The sequence below is a fragment of the Carcharodon carcharias genome, chromosome 23 (assembly GCF_017639515.1).
Source record: "Carcharodon carcharias isolate sCarCar2 chromosome 23, sCarCar2.pri, whole genome shotgun sequence".
In the NCBI taxonomy this organism is placed as follows: Eukaryota; Metazoa; Chordata; class Chondrichthyes; order Lamniformes; family Lamnidae; genus Carcharodon; species Carcharodon carcharias.
Window position 1 is genome coordinate 52,225,927 of NC_054489.1, and position 18,303 is coordinate 52,244,229.

An 18,303-nucleotide genomic window follows, 5' to 3' on the forward strand; every position below is an offset into this window, starting at 1 on the left:
TAAGCGAATTTTGGATCCAATTTGCCAAAATTCCTTGGATCCCATGGGCTCTTACCTTGTCTATTCTCCCATGTGGGACCTTAGTGAAGTCCATGTAGACTACATCCACTGCACTACCCTCATCTACACAAGTAGTTACCTCCTCGCAAAATTCAATCAAATTTGTTAGCTTTGTCGGGGGAGATCATTTCTATGCTGACTATCCCTGATAACCCCTGCCACTCCAAGTGGAGAATAATCCTGTCCCTCAATTTTTTCCAATAGTTTCCCTACCACTGATGTTAGACTCATTGGCATGTAATTACCTGGTTTATCCCTACCACCCTTCTTGAATAAGGGTACCACATTTGCTGTCCTCCAGTCCTCTGGCACCTTTCTTGTGGCCAGAAGATTTGAAAAGTTGGCTGGGCCCAGGACACTCCCCTGGGGAACTCCTGCAGTGATGTCCTGGGACTGAGATGATTGACCTCCAACAACCTCAACCGCCATCTTGCCTTTCAAAATGTTGTCATCTGTGAACTCTGAAACTATTCAAGTCCAGGCCATAAGTACAAAAAGACCAGGCTGGCTGGCTTTTAATTGCCTGACTTTCCCTTTCCTCTTTTTTTTTAAAAAGAGGTTTAACTTCTGCAATCCCCCTGTCCTTTGCATAGCCTCCATATCGAAGGAGGATTAGAAGATTGTGGCCAGAACCTCTGCAGTTTACCATTACAGCCCTCAGCAATCACAGATGCATCAGATCTGTGTTTTATCCCAGAAAGTAAGCTGAAGAATAGAATTAGAGCCTAATATTTACACACTTCGTAAGCTTTTATTTGCAGATGTACATTATACACATGCACTTCTAACCACAATAACCACAGCTGCAAGCCTGCTTCTATATAGAGGAGCACAAGTGAATCCCTAGTTAATGCCCATCGCCTGAATGTAATTAAACATTTAGTTAGTATATAATTAAAAATCTGGACTGGCTGACATTTTTTTACTTTGAGTACTGCCAACCTCTTCTTAATCTATGTATCCCCTATCCAACATGACTAACACCTTTACTGCTGCATTGTCAACATCCTCTTCACTAGTGGAGACAAATACAAAGTACTTATTTACTGTCTCAACCAAACCCTCTGAGAAGAACAAGATGATCTTTTTGGTCCCTAATTAACCCATCCTTTCTTTGACTCACGTCCAGAGGAGGCAGTGGCATAATGATATTAGTATTCAAGAGACCTACGGTAATTCTTTGGTGACCCGGGTTCAAATCCCACCACAGCAGATGATGAAATTTGAATCCAATAAAAATCTGGAATTAAGTCTGATGACCACGATTGCTGATTGTCATAAAAACCCATCTAGTTCACTAATGTCCTTTAGGGAAGGAAATCTGCCATCCTTACCTGCTCTGGGCCTACATGTGACTCCAGATCCACAGCAATATGAGTGACTCTTAAGTGCCCTCTGAACAAGGGCAATTAGGGATGGGCAATAAATGCTGGCCCAACCAGTGATGCCTATATCCCATGAACAAATTTTTTAAAAATTAGTAATTATATATTCAAAAACCTTTTGGGTCCTTTTTATTTTTTTTTAGATTTTCCCTGTACTTGCTGTGTTCTCTATTATGGATCTTACATTTGACATAAGGCTCCTCTTTTTCAATCTTATATCTTTAACTCTTCAGGTAACTCCAGCTTTCAATGCTTTTCCTTTCTCACTTATTGGAATGTGTCTACCATCTCCTCTTTAAAGGACTCCCACTGTTCCAATTGCTGTTTTGCTTACCAATTTTTATGTCAATTCACCTGGGCTGGATCTGTTTTTCAACTTACTGAAATTAGCTCTCCTGCACTTGAGTTATTATGACCATATCACTCACCCAACCCCCAACCCTCGCCCCCACCAAAAAAAACATGCCCCACTTACTGCACTTCACTGGTGAGAACGAGATCCATTACTGCTTCCTTCCTCATTGGACAGGAAACACAGTGGCTCAAAGTTTGATGTATATGTTTCAGGAATTCCTGCCCTTTACACTGTTACTATCCCAGTCTATATTGAGATAATTATTTTCACTACTCTTGCTGTACTCTCACTGTAATTTGCCCGCCAACTTGCTCCTCCTCCTTCCCACCATTTTATGGTGTATGCCCGGCAGTGTAATAGGTCCTTTATTGTTTCTTAATTCTGAAAGACTGAAAAGATTCTGTCTTCAACTTCTCAACCAGAGGTTTAATAATTTATTTGATCAATGCTGCCACCTCCACTCTTTCTTTCAGTCTCTATACTTCCTAAATTTCCTGGAGCTTTGAATATTAAATTCCCAATCAGATCCTGCTTTGAACCAGATCCCTGTTATTGCCACGATATTGTAGTCCCATGTGGCAATTTGTGCCTATAGCTCAAAGCCTTATTTACCATGCATGATGCATTTCCGCACATGCACTCCAGACCTGTTTTAGTCTGCTTGCCATTTTTCCCCCTGTCTGATCCCTACTATATCAGAATTATTTTTCATTCTCTAGTGCTATTTATCTTTACCAGTCCACTGTGTTCCTTTTTTCTCTATTGTTTCATCCTGGTGCCCATACCCTAGTAGAGGGAGTTTTACTCTGTATCTAACCTGTTCTGTATCTGAGATGCATTCGGAGAGTGACTCAGGTGGTCGAAGAAACAGGAAGGGTTTCATTTTCATGTCCTGAATAAGGTGAAACTGTCGTGACATGTGGAATCTGTCCAGCCCCCCATTTGTTTGGATTCTTTATTTGATGCTAAAAATATCAAATTTTTGCCAATTGTTGGCATTAATGAGAAATGTTGACCCCCCCCCCCCCCCACCCCGCGCCCCAGTGATGGGTTGGATCCTCACTATTGAGAGAGGTAATAGGCCATTGCAAAGAACAGGCCTACCAACCTCTTGGCACATTGAGGGAAGTAATTTTGTGAAGGTTTATTCGTGTACTAACCAGAGTTCGCTGTGGTGAGGTTTGTGGGGAAACCTGGCAAACTCTTTGGGATGGTATGTTCATTTGATTTGAACAAAGAGCAGGATGGGAACCTTTTTTAATCACCTTTTGATTTGCTGTACAGTGTATTCTCACACAATATGGGAGTGAAGCAGATCCACTGTGAAGTCATTGTGTTTATTTTGATGCTCTGTTTCATACTAGATCTCTTAATGGCAGTGCCTGTTTGGTGACGCACCAGCTTTTCCATGTCATTTCTGGTAAGTCCCATTTTATTTCAGTATTTGCATTAATGTAAGTTAAGTACTAGCTGTTTCACTAGCTTGAGCACTGAGCTGACCTTGTCATGATCAAGAGCTGGTTGATGGTTTATGCAAAAGAAGCCATTGTGAGCCTGTTGACATGAGATTGAATGCAAGGCGAGTGAGTTTGGCGATCCAGCCTGCTCACTTGTTTGAAGCATGCAGCTAGAAGAGAGAAAATATTTCGGCTCAAATCCAAATAGGACTGATTAGATAAGTGTCTAATACCATGGTACCACCCAGAGCCTCTGCAAAGATATTTACTGTATGTTGTCTTGCATTTAAAAAATCATTGGATTATTACACTAATTTTATTTCTGAGACCTACATTTTTAAGCCCAGAATGCTGGAGTGAAAGCCTCTACTCTATTACCAGCATCTTACAGGGAGTGTGTTAGGATTAATATTAGTCAGCCTTCTTCTTTCTATGGTTCACAATAACATACTTGGAATTAACACGTGATACTCCATGTTGCTGTACAGACAGTAGATTTTATTCCAATGCAACATAATTGATCAAACTATATTGTACATAAAAAGTACCTTTTGGCTTTTGTATCTTTTTTGGGCTCTGCAAATAATTGTTGAAAACAATCCTTAGTTGTCTGGATCAATAGTACATGGCATAGATAAGACTTCCTGATTTATTTTTTTCAGAATCCTTTGAAAACAGTTTACTTGCATAAAGAGTTGTAGCTATTTACTTTAATGATACTTCTCAAACAAGATTTCTTGTCCAAGTCAGTTGAGGAGTAATTTTAAGAGTTAACAGACCCTTCTACCTATGTTTAATACACTAGTTGCTAAAGTTATACTTGGATCACTTGCAGTTGCAGTTATCTCAGCTGCTGATTCCTTGCTGAAGCATTTCTTTGAAATACCATATATACTCATGCAAAAGTCACCTCCATGCTTTATCAGGCCTAAAAAGCCTATAGTTTTTCATATACCTCATGTAAAAGTCGATCTTACTTTTCCAGGGATCAAAGCCCAAAAATTTCAGAGCCAAAGTATAATCTTTATAATCACTTCAACATCCTCAATACATTAACCATTAAAAAGGTTTCACTTATCATATTCCCTCCAGTTTCTACTTGTCAGTTAAGACAGGAGCCATGTCGCTCAGAAAGAACTGTTCATTATTCTGTCATTCACACTCACTCTGGACAAATGCTTTCTCTCTTTACAATTGTTACCACTCCCTTTGCTTTTTGATCCATGACATCTTTGTCATTTAATCTCTCCTGCCCTGTACCCTATCCCAGACCTTCCTGTTCGTTCTTCCTTCCCCTCCCCACTTTCTATGGAATAAATAAAACCCATCACATTTCTACTCTTTCATATTAAACTTTATTAACTCTGTTTCTCTCTCCACAGATGCTGGCAGGTCTGTTGATTGTTTACAGCACTTTTTGTTTTTATTACAGATTTCCAGCACCTGCAGTATTTTGTTTTTTATATTTGAATGTAGATTGATTTTGATATTTTTGGGGAAACTAACAGATTGGAGAAGAATAATAAGCAGCATATGTGGAAATCAGGTACAGGGATCAACTTCCAGAGCAAACTTTAAATTAATAATCATCCGGGTCTTGTGTCCTTGATTGCTGTGCTCCGCCTTCCTGGGAAGGGGAGAGGAGGGTCATGCCTTACCAATCGGGCCCTTGTTAAGCCGACTCAGTGCAATCCCTCTGCACCAAGGTCTAGTTCACCGCAAGGGAGCATCCACATGACATTTGTGTGGCCCTTTACTTCCGTAGGCTCCTGAGCAGCATTGAAACCACAGGCCCTGCTGCTGTTGCTGCTTCCTGTCGCAGGGTGTGGAAGGGAGGCTCCTTAAACAGAATAAATGGCCGTTTTGGCTGCTGCTTCCCTGAGTACCTTGTGGATTCTTTTAGAGCCATTTTAGATGTGTCTGGCAAGTGTGCTTTAGTTGAAAGTAAGCCCCTCGAAAACATTACCCACGTAAAAGTCTTAACGTTTTGGTTAAAAAATCAGCCCTAAAAATTCAACTTTTACATGAATATACACGATTAGACACCAGACATTTGGAGCAGAAGATAAACCAGACTTTCTCCAGTGGCAGCTCAAAGCTATCTCATCTATCCTGAAAAGCCTGTTACTCCAAGATGTCAAGAAGTCCAATTATTAGCAATTAACTCCACAAGATGTCCAACATATAAATCTGGAGGGTGGTCAGCCAGGGTAAGGTCCATTGTGGTCAATTAGACAAAGTACTGAAGGATGGATTGTGCCAGGGCCCATATGCCAACAATTCTCCATGAGAAGAGGAACAAAGGGAGAAATTTGGAGGAGGAGATTCAAAACTGCTGATTTGCAATGAAATCTGAAGCTACCTAGTGCAGTCTTGGGAAAACAGTGAATTAGAATCTGGAAATTGCTCATTGGTTTCTTGGATTTTCCTCATTATTTTGGATCAAAAGAGTGCAAAAAAACTGCTAATTGTGATTTCTCATCTCTTTGTTTCTTTTACTTATTTGAATTGCGTGGCCTAGAGGTGGGTGTCTGAAAAGCTGAGCGTGGAGAGCCTGCAGGATGTGGGACTGTTTGGTGGTAAGTTAGTTTTGAGCCATTTTGTATCATTGTTGTTAAAGATGAACTGGTGGTTAACTAAGGTCATCCATAAGGGACAAATGGCAATGCTTTTGAGCATCTTCTGTGCACTCTATATACCATCTCGATCCCTATTTCTTCTCCTCATTCCTATTAATGTCAATGTGCCATGAACCACCTAAGAGCTGGGGTGTGTGGAGGCAAGGGGATGGGCTAGTTCCTGCTGTGCCTCTATCAGTGGCATTCTAAAAATAGCTCTGGACTAGATTGGGGAGTGGGTGTTTGTTTCCACTCTGATATGTTGAGTTTATTTAGGATATTGCCATATATTCTTTACCTCTAATGCAGGCTTGAGGACAAGGAAAAATGTCAAACATTTGTTGAACAGTCTTTGTTGAACCAAGCCATTGAAATAATACAAAACAGCCACTTGCATAGTGTATATTCAACCATAAACTGGGCCATGAGATTACAGATTATCCCTCACTCTACCATTACCATCAAACCATGTGAGCAAACCTTGGTTCAATGAAGAGTGCAGGAGAGCAGACCAGAAGCAGCACCAGACATATCTAACAAGATACTAGCCTGGCAAAGCTACAACACAGGGCTACATGCATGGCAAACAGTGGAAGCAGCATGCCGTAGATAGCAAACTGGTCCCACAACCAACAAATTAAATCAAAGCTCTTGTCGTGAAAAGCCAATTACAGCAACGAATTACTTACAGGCATATTGAACTTTTTAAGGAAGGCGTGTGTGTTTTTAAAGAAATACAAGCAAGGACACTGGGCAAAAGGTGGCTTATAATGTAAAGTGACCACTTTCTGGAAAATTCCGATTGGATTATACCGACAGACCTGTCTTGAGAGAACATGGAATGTCGCACCAAAAAAAGGTATCAAGGCCTTCAAGCAGAGACACCTGATAGGAAGATAGGAAAGATGCCAAAGACTAAACTTTAATCTCCTGTGACTGTTGAGAAAAAGACTGATTACCACATCTCAGCAGTCATCTAAAAGCCACCTCCTGTTGATTTATATCTCAGAATATGTAAAACGGTTGGAGATGAAAGAAAACAGACCCTGGGCACAAGACATGTTTTTTTCCCTTACAGGAATACACAGGGGGAAAATGGGTTAAAAAGCTAGCTGCAAAGCATTGCAGTGTGTGTATGTGACAGCAAGAAGACCAATGAGTCATCCCTACGGGTGCAGGCTCTCGCTCTCGCACACTGATTCATTTTTTTTAAACTTCTATTTGGATTCTTACCCACAAATCAGAAATGAGAAGTTATGTGTGTTGCATTTTTATTATTTTTCTCAGGTTTTTAGTCACTAATAAACTTGCTCATTCTTTGACTCAAGAAAGCCTGGTTAAGTTGGCTCCTTCTAAAAAAAAATACATTTGGACTGGGAAAAGGTATCTACGGAGGGAGGGAATCCCTTTTGAATTGACCTTGTGACCAACCGGGGAGGTTGAATAAAGAAGGGGAGCCAGCTCATTCCTCACCCGGGAGCTTAACAAAATTGGGGTCCCATTCAGGAAGTTAACAAATTGGGGGATCTCACCCTGGGACCAGTAATAACACTTTGCAGCCCTGCAATGTCCAGTCATCAGTGGTGGACAATTAACCAACTAACTGAAGGAGGAGGCTGCACAAAAATCTGCAATGATGGGGGAGCCCAGCACATCACAATGCAAAAGACAAGACTGAAGCATTTGAAACCATGTGTAGGGTGGATGATCCATTTCAGCTCCTAGTGAGGTGCCCAGCATCATCATCATCCCATTAGATGCACTCCACTTGATATCCAGTGCCTTCAGTCATTTCTTGAGACAGCAAAGGCTTTGGGCCCTGACAACACAAGGACGTAGTACTGAAGACTTGTGCTCCAGAACTAGCTGCATCCCTAGCCAAAGAATTCCAGTACAGCTACAAAACTGACATCTGCCTGACCATGTGAAAAAATTGCCCAGGTATGTCCTGAACACACAAAGCAGGACAAATCTAATCTTGCTAATTATTGCTCCATTAGTTTACCCATGATCACCAGAAAAGTGATGGAAGGTGTCAATGACAGTGCTACTTCAAGGGGCACATGGTCAGCAATAACCTGTTTTCCAGTGCTCAGTTTAGCCACTTGACTCCTGACCTCACTACCTTGATCAAAAACATAGTCAAAAGAAGTAAATTAGAGGTAAGCTAAGAGTGACATGTTGGCATAAGTGCAGCATTTGACCAAGTGTAGCATCAAAGAGCCCAGCAAAATTGAAGTCAATGGGAATCGGGGTGGGGGGTAAACTCTACTGGTTGGAAGATGGTTGTGGCTGTTGGAGGTCAATCATCTCGGTAACAGACTTCACCACAATGTAGTGTCCTAGGCTTAACCATCTTCAACTGCTTCATCAATGACCTTCTGCCTAGATCAGGTCAGAAATTGAGATGTTTGCTGATGAATGTTCACCATTGGTGACAACTCAAATGCTGAAACATTTGCAGCAAGCCCTGGACAACATTCAGGCTTGGGCTAATAAGTGGCAAGTATCATTCATGCCACACAAGTGCCAGGCAATGACCACCTCCAACAAGAGAGAATCTAACCATTGACATTCGATGGCATTACTATTGCTCAATGCCCCACCATCAACATCCTGGGGATTACCATTTAACAGAAACTGAACTGGATCAGCCATTTATGTACTGTGGCTACAAGACTAGGTCAGAAGTTTGGAATTCTGCAGCACATTACTCACCTGACTCCCCAAAGCCTGTCTTCTATCTACAAGCCAGGAGTGTGATGGAATACTGTCCACTTGCCTGGATGAGTGCAGCACTCAAGCTTGACACCATCCAAGATAAAGCAGCCTGCTTGATTGGAATTTCATGCACCGCCTTAAACATTCTCTCCCTCCACCACCGACGCACAGTGGCAGCAGCGTGTACCATCTACCAGATGCACTGCAGGAATTCAGCAAGTCTCCTTCGACAGCATCTTCCAAACCTGTGACCTCTACCACCTAGAAAAGACGAGAGCACAATGCATCGGGACACCACCACCTGCAAGTTTCCTTCCAAGCCACACTCCATCCTGACTTGGAAATATATCATTGTGCCTTCACTGTAGCTGGGTCAAAATCCTGGAACTCCCTCCCTAACAGCACAGTGGGCATACCTACACCACATGGACTGCAGCAGTACAAGAAGGCAGCTCACCACTACCTTAAGGGAAATTAGGGATGGGCAACAAATGCTGGCTTAGCCAGCGATGCCCCGAGAAAAAGATCAGCTCCAACTATACTCGCATACTGAAAGCTCCTCCAAGATCTTGCAGACATGTCTTTTTGGCTGCTTACGCTAGCTTCATGAAGACTAGATGGAAATTTCCTATGGAGATCCAATGTGTTGTGACGTTTATATGATTCCTTACCTAAGATAAACATGAATTCCATTATACCATCACATTCTGTTAATACAGCTCCTATCATTTAACCTTAAGGTTAGTTCTTCCAATGGTTATGCATGCCTTTTATCCTTGTGTATCTCAATATTGTTGCAAAAGGAACTTAGCAATTGCTGAACAGATGCAATTCCTGTCCCTCGCTTTCTGAAATGTGTTAGCCTAACAAATGTAGAGTACTCCTGCTCAACATTATCATCCTAAGTAATGCCCACACACCATGGGAATCCCTGACTTCTATGTTGTGGTTTGACTCCTGTATATTAAGAGGGAGTTCATTTCCCTTACTATTCATTCCTCTCTGCCACACATTTGCCAGAAAAAGAAATCTTTTTGAAACTTCGTCATTCACAATCTTTTGTGTCTGCATAAACCTCTGATACTGATCAGCAAAGCTGATGTTTCCAGATGTTTATGAACCAGAGTCAGCAGTGGGAGGGGGGGAGACAACGAACATGGCACTGCAGTATTAACAGTGACTGGGTAAGAACTACCTCACCGTGTTAGCTGTGCACCACTGAGAATCCTGTTGTAAAACCAGAAACTGTTAGAAATGTGCAGCCAGATGATCAACATCTAGATGAGGAAAGACAAATTAGTTTGGGCGTACACTTTATATCAGCATGGAAGGATCACTGTTCAGTGACTGATTATTGAATGTTTCCAGCATTTTCTGTCATTATTTCAGTTTTGCAACATTTGTAATTTTTTGCTTTATCGCCAAAATAATGATGTGCATGTGTGTGATTGAGCGCCTGTAGATTTTGTTGTGATGTGGAATTGCTGGTGATCTCTCAATGCTTTGAGCTACCTATTCCTTTTGTCAATTGGGGCTGATGAGCTGGTCCTACTCAGCCCTTTTAATGATGGTGAAACAGTGAAGAAACTAATCATGGGTCTCAGGGTTACTGAGGCAGGTTTAGTGTTGCCCCTCAAGACATGACTGGTTACCCCCACTCCATGTGAGCTCAAAAGGCTCTTATAATCCTTAAGACGGATTTTAAGGTTTTCTCATTTTCCTGCAATCCTGATTGGATCTGTGAAAACTAACGGCACTTTGTCCCTTGGCATGTGAAGAGAAATGGCAGTGATTTTTGTTAATGGAGTGCTTAGCTCTGCAAGCATCAGCTCCTTATCACCTTGCCAAGTGTAAGCCTGGTCAGTCAGTCTGAGCAGGCTATTCTCTCATGCAAGCCATCACACCCAGACCTAATCCTGTCCTCACTTGACTCAATTTTCAGCAGAGATCACTGGATAGTGATTGAGAGCAGGAACCCTGCCTGATGCTCCTCTCTCAACCCCAGGGTCACTGAGGTGGAGTTTTACTGTCCAACTATTACCCTGATGAAATCAGAAGTGATCTTTCTTTCCTTGTTTCACTTTCTAGACTGTTGGTCACACACCACATCCCAATTTGAAGGGAGGGTGGGTGAGATCCAGGCAAAGCCTCCTCTGCTCAGTAGTCAACTGGGGGAATGAGTAAATGCAGATCTTCTCTCCCCACCCCCTCCACCCCACCAATCCCACGCTGCTGCTGCTATCTGTGGGGTAGTGCCATTCTAGTCCTGCAGCCAGCACATCCATGCGTTGTGTGCAAACATAACAAAGTATTCGATTGCAGTCTCTTGGTAGAATTAGATGGAATCCCATAATTTTTGTAGGTTACAATGTCACTGAAAGTGTGAATATTTTCTTCAGTTTAACTAAGTTTCGAAACTTCACCCAAGACTCTGATAGTTCAACTAATCGAGACGTTCTGGTACAGGCACCTGACCCATAATGCTGGTACGGTTTTGGACCCCCTTTGCCTAATCCCAGTTTACTTCTTTATCCTTGCCCCAGCTAATGTTCTTTTTGTGCTTCTTTAAGTTCCCTCTTTCAATGATTTGCCTTTTGTTCATAATCTGAATGTTTTTCTCACCTCCAGTCCTATCCTTTGTGTCTTGTCTGTATCTTTATTCGGCTATCTATGACCACTGTCTCTTGCAGAATGCTCTGGACCAAGCCATCTGTTTGAACCAATTTGGTCTTGTTTTAAGCTAGCCAGCTAGAATAGCCCAGGGTGGCTTTTGGAACATTTCTCTTTCAGCACTGAATAGGTCCAAGGACACCCTTAAACTATAAACACAGTCTTCAAGGGTGATGAAAATGGTAAACAGGATCTTCAGGTGTTTAGCTTGGTGGAATGGAAGTCAAGTTGTGGGAATTGATAGCTTGTAGAAAGCGTTGATCTGTTCCAACCTCAGATGCTGTGTACGGTACTGGGCATCATAATACAGTGGGTGAGGGAGGGAGAGTGAACATAAAAGACGACAACAGGTTGGTAAATGGGATTGGCCACCTAAGCCATGAAGAAGGACAATGGGTAGCAAGATGTTTACATAGGAGTCTTGCTAGGCTGTTGTTTTCCTATGGAGGTACTTTTAAGAATTAGATAAATTAGATCTCAGAATGTCAATATAAACATTGAGAAAAGAGCGCAGGGATTAAAACTGATCCTGGTGGAGCAGAAAAAGCACAGAGGAGATCTTTAAAAGAAGATGAATGAGGGGAAAAGAGAGTATGTGAACAGATTAGTGAGTAACAAAAAGGGAATACAAAAGTCCTAAATAAATAATTCAATAGTGAAAAGATAGTCAAAGGAAGGACCAAAAAAGAGATCATCTTGTGGAGACAAAGGGCTTGACTAAAGTATGAAATGATATTTTCAATGAAGAGGATGCTGCTAATGTAGCATTAAAAGAGAGTGGGGAGCCCTCACTTAAAGTGGTGGTTGCATTCCTGAAAACTGCCACTTTAAGTGAAGCCGCTTAAAGTGAAGCATGATTTCCCATAGGAATTAATGTTACAGGCAGAGTTAGGTTCCTGAGGGCAATTTTTGTCTGGAAAAATCAATGTGAAACAATGTGATCCATGTGCAGTGCTGTACATTCCGGGGTAAAATAATTTTGATTTTATTTTTGGCAGTAGCAAGCTCACTGCAACCAATTGCTGGGCATTTCTGGCTCATGGTCGGACGGGATCACAAATCTGAAATACTGTACAGTACTGTACAGTAAGTGACTTTAAAATTTCTGCCTTATTCCATTTTATTCCTTCCTAGGCTGCTTCATTGCAGAGACCTCTTTGAAACACTAAGTTTACAACAGATTCCTCAAACACAGGTACTGTACAGTACAGAGCAGTATCTCTGTAAAGCAGAGGTCCACAGCAGTTCCTCAGGTGCATACAGTTCAAACAGCAGAGGAATTTGAAAACAATTTACAGTACAGTATCTGCTGCAGTACAGTGGAGAATTCTTTCAAAAATCAAAGTCAACAGAGTTCCTCAAATAGTGCAGGCTGCAATAAAAACAATTTAATAATGAAGTTTAGGTTAGTGTGGGGTGGGGGTTGTGGGGGGTAACCTGAAAATGCAGCAGCAAAAACAATGTTCCTGGAATGTGCAGTAAGGACAAAATGGCACCAAAACAAACGTAAGCCGGACTCTACTCGGAATCACTGGGCCTGGCCACGTGGTAACGTCATCACGTTGGGGGTGTGAAGATGTCATCACACTGCTCACACCCGTTAAAATGGAGAACACTGCACTCTAAATGGAACCCAGACATTTAAAAAAAAAAAAAGCCCTTTAAAACAAAACCACTTTAAAAGGGGATTCCCTGTAGTAGGAATATTGAATAGGATAAAAATAAATAGAAGAGGTACTTAAACGGTAGTTGTCAAAGTAGAAAGGTCATTTGGTTCAAATGGGATACACTGGGTTACTGAGGGAAGTAAGGATGTAAATTGTGGAAGTTCTGCCCATGACCTTCCAATCCTCCTTGGATATTGGGGTGGTGCCAGACAACTGGAGAATTGAATGTTACACCATTTCTTTAAAAAGAGGAGCGGGATAAACCCAGTAACTTACAATGGTCAGCCTGATGGTGGTGTGGAAAATTTTAGAGACAGTAATCTGGGATAAAATTAATTAATTAGCATTTGGAAATGTAGGGGCTAATAAATGAAAGTGCAGACTTGTATAAAAAGGCAAATCATGAATGAGTTCTTTGATGTAACTGAGAAGGTTGATGAGGGTAGTGTTGTTGATGTGTGTGTGGACTTTTGAAAGCGTTTGACAAAGCAACATAAAATAAATCTTTTAGCAAAATTGAAGCCCATTAAACATTTAATGGCAATATGAATACAAAATTGGCTAAGAGACCAAAAACAAAGCATGGGCGAATGGTTAATTTTCAAACTGAAGGGTGTTCCATACAGGAAGTACAGTGGTGTTCCCCACAGAGAAAAACCGCAGCATTCTGAAGTGCAGAGGGATCTAGAAGTTCTAGTGCATGAGTCACAAAAAGTTAGTATGCAGGTACAGCAAGTAATAAAAAGGCTAATAGAATGCTATTCTTTATTATGAGAGGAATTGAACATAAAAGTAAGGATGATATGCTTCAGTTATACAGGGCATTAGTGAGATCACATCTCGAATACCATGTGTAATGTTGGTCTCCTTATTAAAGAAGGATGTAAATGCATTGGAGGCAGTTCAGGGGAGGTTTACTAGACTGATACCTGGAATGAGTGGGTTGTCTTATGAGGAAAGGCTGGACAGACTGGGCTTGTTTCCACTGGAGTTTAGAAGGGTGATGGGTGACTTGATTGAAGTCTATAAGATCCTGAACGGTCTTGACAAAGTGGATGTGGAAAGGATGTTTCCTCTTGGTAAGTCCAGAACTAGGGGGCACTGTTTTAAAATTAGGGGTTACCCTTTTAGGACAGAGATGAGAGATTTTTTCTGAGGGTTGTGCGACTTTGGAGGCGGGGTCATCGAATATTTTTAAGGCGTAGGTAGATAGATTCTTTTAGACAAAGGAATCCAAGGTTTTCAGGGGTAGATGGGAATGTGGAATTCTAAACAAACCGATCAGCCATGACCTTATTGAATAGCAGAGCAGGCTCAAGGGGCTGAATGGCCTGCTTCTCTTATTTTGTATGTTCCTAAACATCAGGAGGACATAAACTGGTAAAATGAACAGATGCAGCAGATGAAATTTAATGCAGAGAAATGTGAAGTGATGCATTTTGGAAGGAAGAATGAGATGAAATGATATGAACTAAATGGTACAATTTTAAGGAGGTGTTGGAAAACAGACATCTGCGATATATGTACACAAATTTTTGAAGGTGGTCAGGCAAGTTGAGAAGTTTGTTTTTAAAGCATATGGAATCTTTGCCTTTATTATTAGAGGAATAAAGTACAAAGCAAGGAAGTTATGCCAAATCTTTATAAAACCCAGGTTAAGCCTCAGTTTAAGTGTCACATTTAATTTGGGCACCATACTTTAGGAGATGTGTAGGAGCCTTGAAAAGAACATAGAGGAGATTTACTAGAATAGTACCAGGGATGAGGGACTTTGTGTTATATGGAGAGACTACAGAAGCTAGGATTGTTCTCATTAGAGCAAAAAAAGTTGAGTTTTGGTAGGGATGTTATTTGATTAAGGTATTCAAAGCAATGAAGGGTTTTTGATAGAGTAATTAAGGAGAAACTGTTTCTAGTGGCAAAAAATCCAGTAGCCAGAGGGCACAAATTTAAGATAACGGGCAACATGAGGAAACATCTTTTATTTGAACTGCAAGTCTGAGCGACTGATAGATTAAAAAACGTTAAAAATTTCAAGAAAAGCATTGTTATCTTCCATATAATTAAATAACATCAACAGAAGGCACGTGAGTAGCTGATATGTCTTTTTTTAAGTAGCAAGGCCTATTAGTTGTAAGTTTTTTAATCCAATAGGTAGAGGAATGGCAGGGCTGCTACAACCTTAAGTGCACACCTTTTGATATTCAGGAACTCCAGGAAGACTCTTGTGTCCTGGATAACCATACATGCAAGAAGTGTCATCAGTTGCAGCAGCTCGAGCTCCAGGTCTCGTCAATAACACGTTTTAAAGATGTGGTCACCCTGCAGCTTAAGACCGTGCAGGGAGAGTAGGAATAAATGACCACTAGACAGTCGAGAAGAAGCAGGCAGATGGTGCAGAAGTACCCTGAGTGCATCATACACTCTCATCTGTATTCAGAATGGAATACTGGTTGAGTGATGTTCATCTGGGGATTGCAATTGGATCCCAGTCCATGGCACCACGGGTGGCTCAGCTGCAAGGGGGCCATGAAGAAGACCGGAAGAGCTCGCGATTCGATAAATCGATCTCCGGATTACTCCCGGTACCACATGTAAGTAAAATAGGAGGATAAAGCAGATGAGTGCATGGCTGGAAAGATGGTGTGGAAAAGGGAGCTTTAGATGTCTGGGACATTGGGACCAGCTCTGGGGGAGAGGGACCTGTACAGGCCATACAGATTGCACCTAAATAGAGCCAGGACTGAGTTCCTTGCAGGGCGATTTGCTAGTGCTATTGAGGAGGGTTTAAAATAATGTGGCAAGGATGTGGGAACCAGCAGGTAATATCCGAGGAGTACCAAGGTACACAAAATAATGGGAGAGACAGATAGCACTGGAGTAAGAAATATTAAGTTAATACATGGTTCAGAGTGAGGGAGAAAGTAATAAGGTCTACATTAGGGTTATTGTGCATGTATGTGAATAGGCGGAGTGTGGGAAATAAGATTGGTGAGTTACAGGTGCAGACTGCCACACTGAAATATGATATGGCTATAACAGATCTGGCTCAAAGAAGGCCAAGACTGGGTGTTAAATATTCCTGGTTACAAGGTGTTCAGTAAAGACAGGAAAGGAAGGAAGGAAAATGGGAGGGTGGAAGTGTTGATTAAGGAGAACATTACAATGCTGAAGAGAAAGATGAAGTCCCTGAGGGGGCAAGGACAGAGTTCATTTGGCTAGAGCTAAGGAAAAAAGAATATAGACTGGGATAGTAATGTAAAGGGCAGAGAGGCAAGAGTTCCTAGTGTGTGCTTAGGAAAACTTTCCTCAGTATGTTTCCAGTCCAGCAAGAAAGGAGGCACTGCTAGACCTGGTCCTTAGGAATGAAGTGGGTCAAATGTCAGGGGAAATTTAGGGGACAATGACCTTTGTATCATAAGATTTAGGTTAGCTATGGAAAAGGACAAGGAACAAACCAGAGTAAGAATAATTAACAGGGGAAAGCCAACTTTAATGGGGTCAGAATGTTTCTGATCAAGATAATCAAAGATTGGCTGGCCAAATAATATCTGAATAATGGGCTGCCTTTAAAGAAGAGAGTTCAAGCGCAGTCAAATATACCCACAAAGGGGAAAGGCAGAGAAAAGAAACTCGGAGCTCCCTGGATGACGAAAGATCTAGGGCTTAAGACGAAGAAGAAAAAGTGTGCCCATGAGAGACATCGAGTGGATTGTACAACCAAGAACCAGCTAAATATAGAAGGTTCAGAGGGGATTTGGAAAAAGCAAATAAGAGAAGCAAAGAGCGTGTAAAAAGAGACCGGCAACTAACATAAGAGGGAACCTCAGTCTTCTGTAGGCATATAACTGGTAAAAGGAGGAGGAGGGACCAAAAAGAGGATTTACGCATGGAAGCAGGGGGCATGGCTGAGGTATTAAATGAATATTTTGCATATGTCTTTACCAAGGAAGATGCTGCTGCACAGGGCAAGGTGAAAGAGGAGGTAATTCAGACACTTGAAGGGGTTAAAATTGTAAAAGTGGAGTTAATGGTAGGCCATCTGTACTTGAAGTTGACAAGGGACCAGGGCCAGATGAGATGCATCCAAGGATACAGAGGGAAGTGAGAGTGGAAATTCAGAGGTACTGACCATGATTTTTCAGTTTCCCTTAACCACAGAGGTTGTGCTAGAGGACTGGAGAATTGCAAATATTACACCCTTTTTCAAAAAAGGGTATAAAGATAAGGCAAGCAACTACAGGCAACTACACTCTGGGGAAACTTCTAGAAACGAGTTGGGACAAAATTAATAGTCACTTGGGCAAATGCAGATTAATTAAGGAAAGCCAGCATGTATTTTTTAAGGGAAAATCATGTTTAATTAACTTGCTGGAGTTTTTTGACAAGGTAAGTGAGAGGGTTGATGAGGGCAATGTTGTTGATGTGAAGTACATAGACTTCCAAAAGGCATTTGAAACAGTGCTACACAACTTGTGAGCAAATCTAGAGCTCATGGAATAAAAGGGACAATAGCAATATTGATATGAAATTGGCTGAGTGACAGGAATGAGGTTAATGGGTGGTTTTTGGGCTGGCGGAATGTTTACAATGGAGCTGCCCAGAGGTCAGTTTTAGGGCCCCTGCTCTTCCTGATGTATATTAATGACCTAGACCTTAATGTACATGGCACAATTTCAAAATTTGCAGTCAGTTCAAAACTTGGAAATGTTGTGAACTGTGAGGAGATGGTGCAGAAATTCGAAAGTTGGTGGCAGACAAGTTTCAGGCGAAATTTAAAGCAGAGAAGTGCAAAGTAATTAATTTTGGTAGGAAGAACATGGAGGGACAATATAAAATAAAGGTTGAAATTCTAAAGAGGATGCAGGAGCAAAGGGACCTGGGCGTATGTGCATAAATCATTGAAGGTGGTAGTACAGGTTGAGAGAGTGGCTAATAAAGCTTCCGGTATCCTAGGCTTTATCAATAGGGACATAGAGTACAAGAGCAAGGAGCTTATGTTAAACTTGTATAGAACATTGATTCGGCAACAGCTGGAGTATTGTGTCCAATTCTGGGCGCCACACTTTGGGAAAGATTTGAAGACGTTAGAGATTGGTTCCAGGGATGAGGAATTTCAGTTACGTAGATAAATTGGAGAAGTTGAATCTGTTCTCCTCGGAGAAGAGAAGGTTGAGAGGAAATTAGATGAGATTTTCAAAATCATGAGGGGCCTGGACATAGTAGATGGGGAGAAGCCGTTCCCATTGGAGGAAGGGTCAAGAGCCAGAGGGCACACGGATTTAAGGTAATTAGCAAAAGAAGCAATGTCAGCATGAGGAAAAACTTCTTCAAGCAGCAAGTGGTTAGGATCAGGAATGCACTGCCTGT

The 18,303-nt window shown here is 41.6% G+C and overlaps 1 protein-coding gene across 4 annotated transcripts in view; it reads left to right on the forward strand.

Annotated features, from left to right (window-relative positions):
* The window catches only part of strada (STE20 related adaptor alpha), a 96,387-nt gene that overhangs the window by 16,879 nt on the left and 61,205 nt on the right, over positions 1-18,303 (forward strand). For 3 of the 4 annotated variants that reach the window (XM_041173751.1, XM_041173752.1, XM_041173754.1), the window contains exons 2-3: positions 3,165-3,220; positions 5,779-5,836. In XM_041173751.1, coding sequence (XP_041029685.1) covers positions 3,209-3,220; positions 5,779-5,836 — 70 coding nt within the window. In that variant the 5' untranslated portion in view covers positions 3,165-3,208. Of the gene's footprint in view, positions 1-3,164; positions 3,221-5,778; positions 5,837-11,061; positions 11,083-18,303 lie in introns of those variants that run through there. The other variant, XM_041173753.1, reaches the window with a different exon arrangement.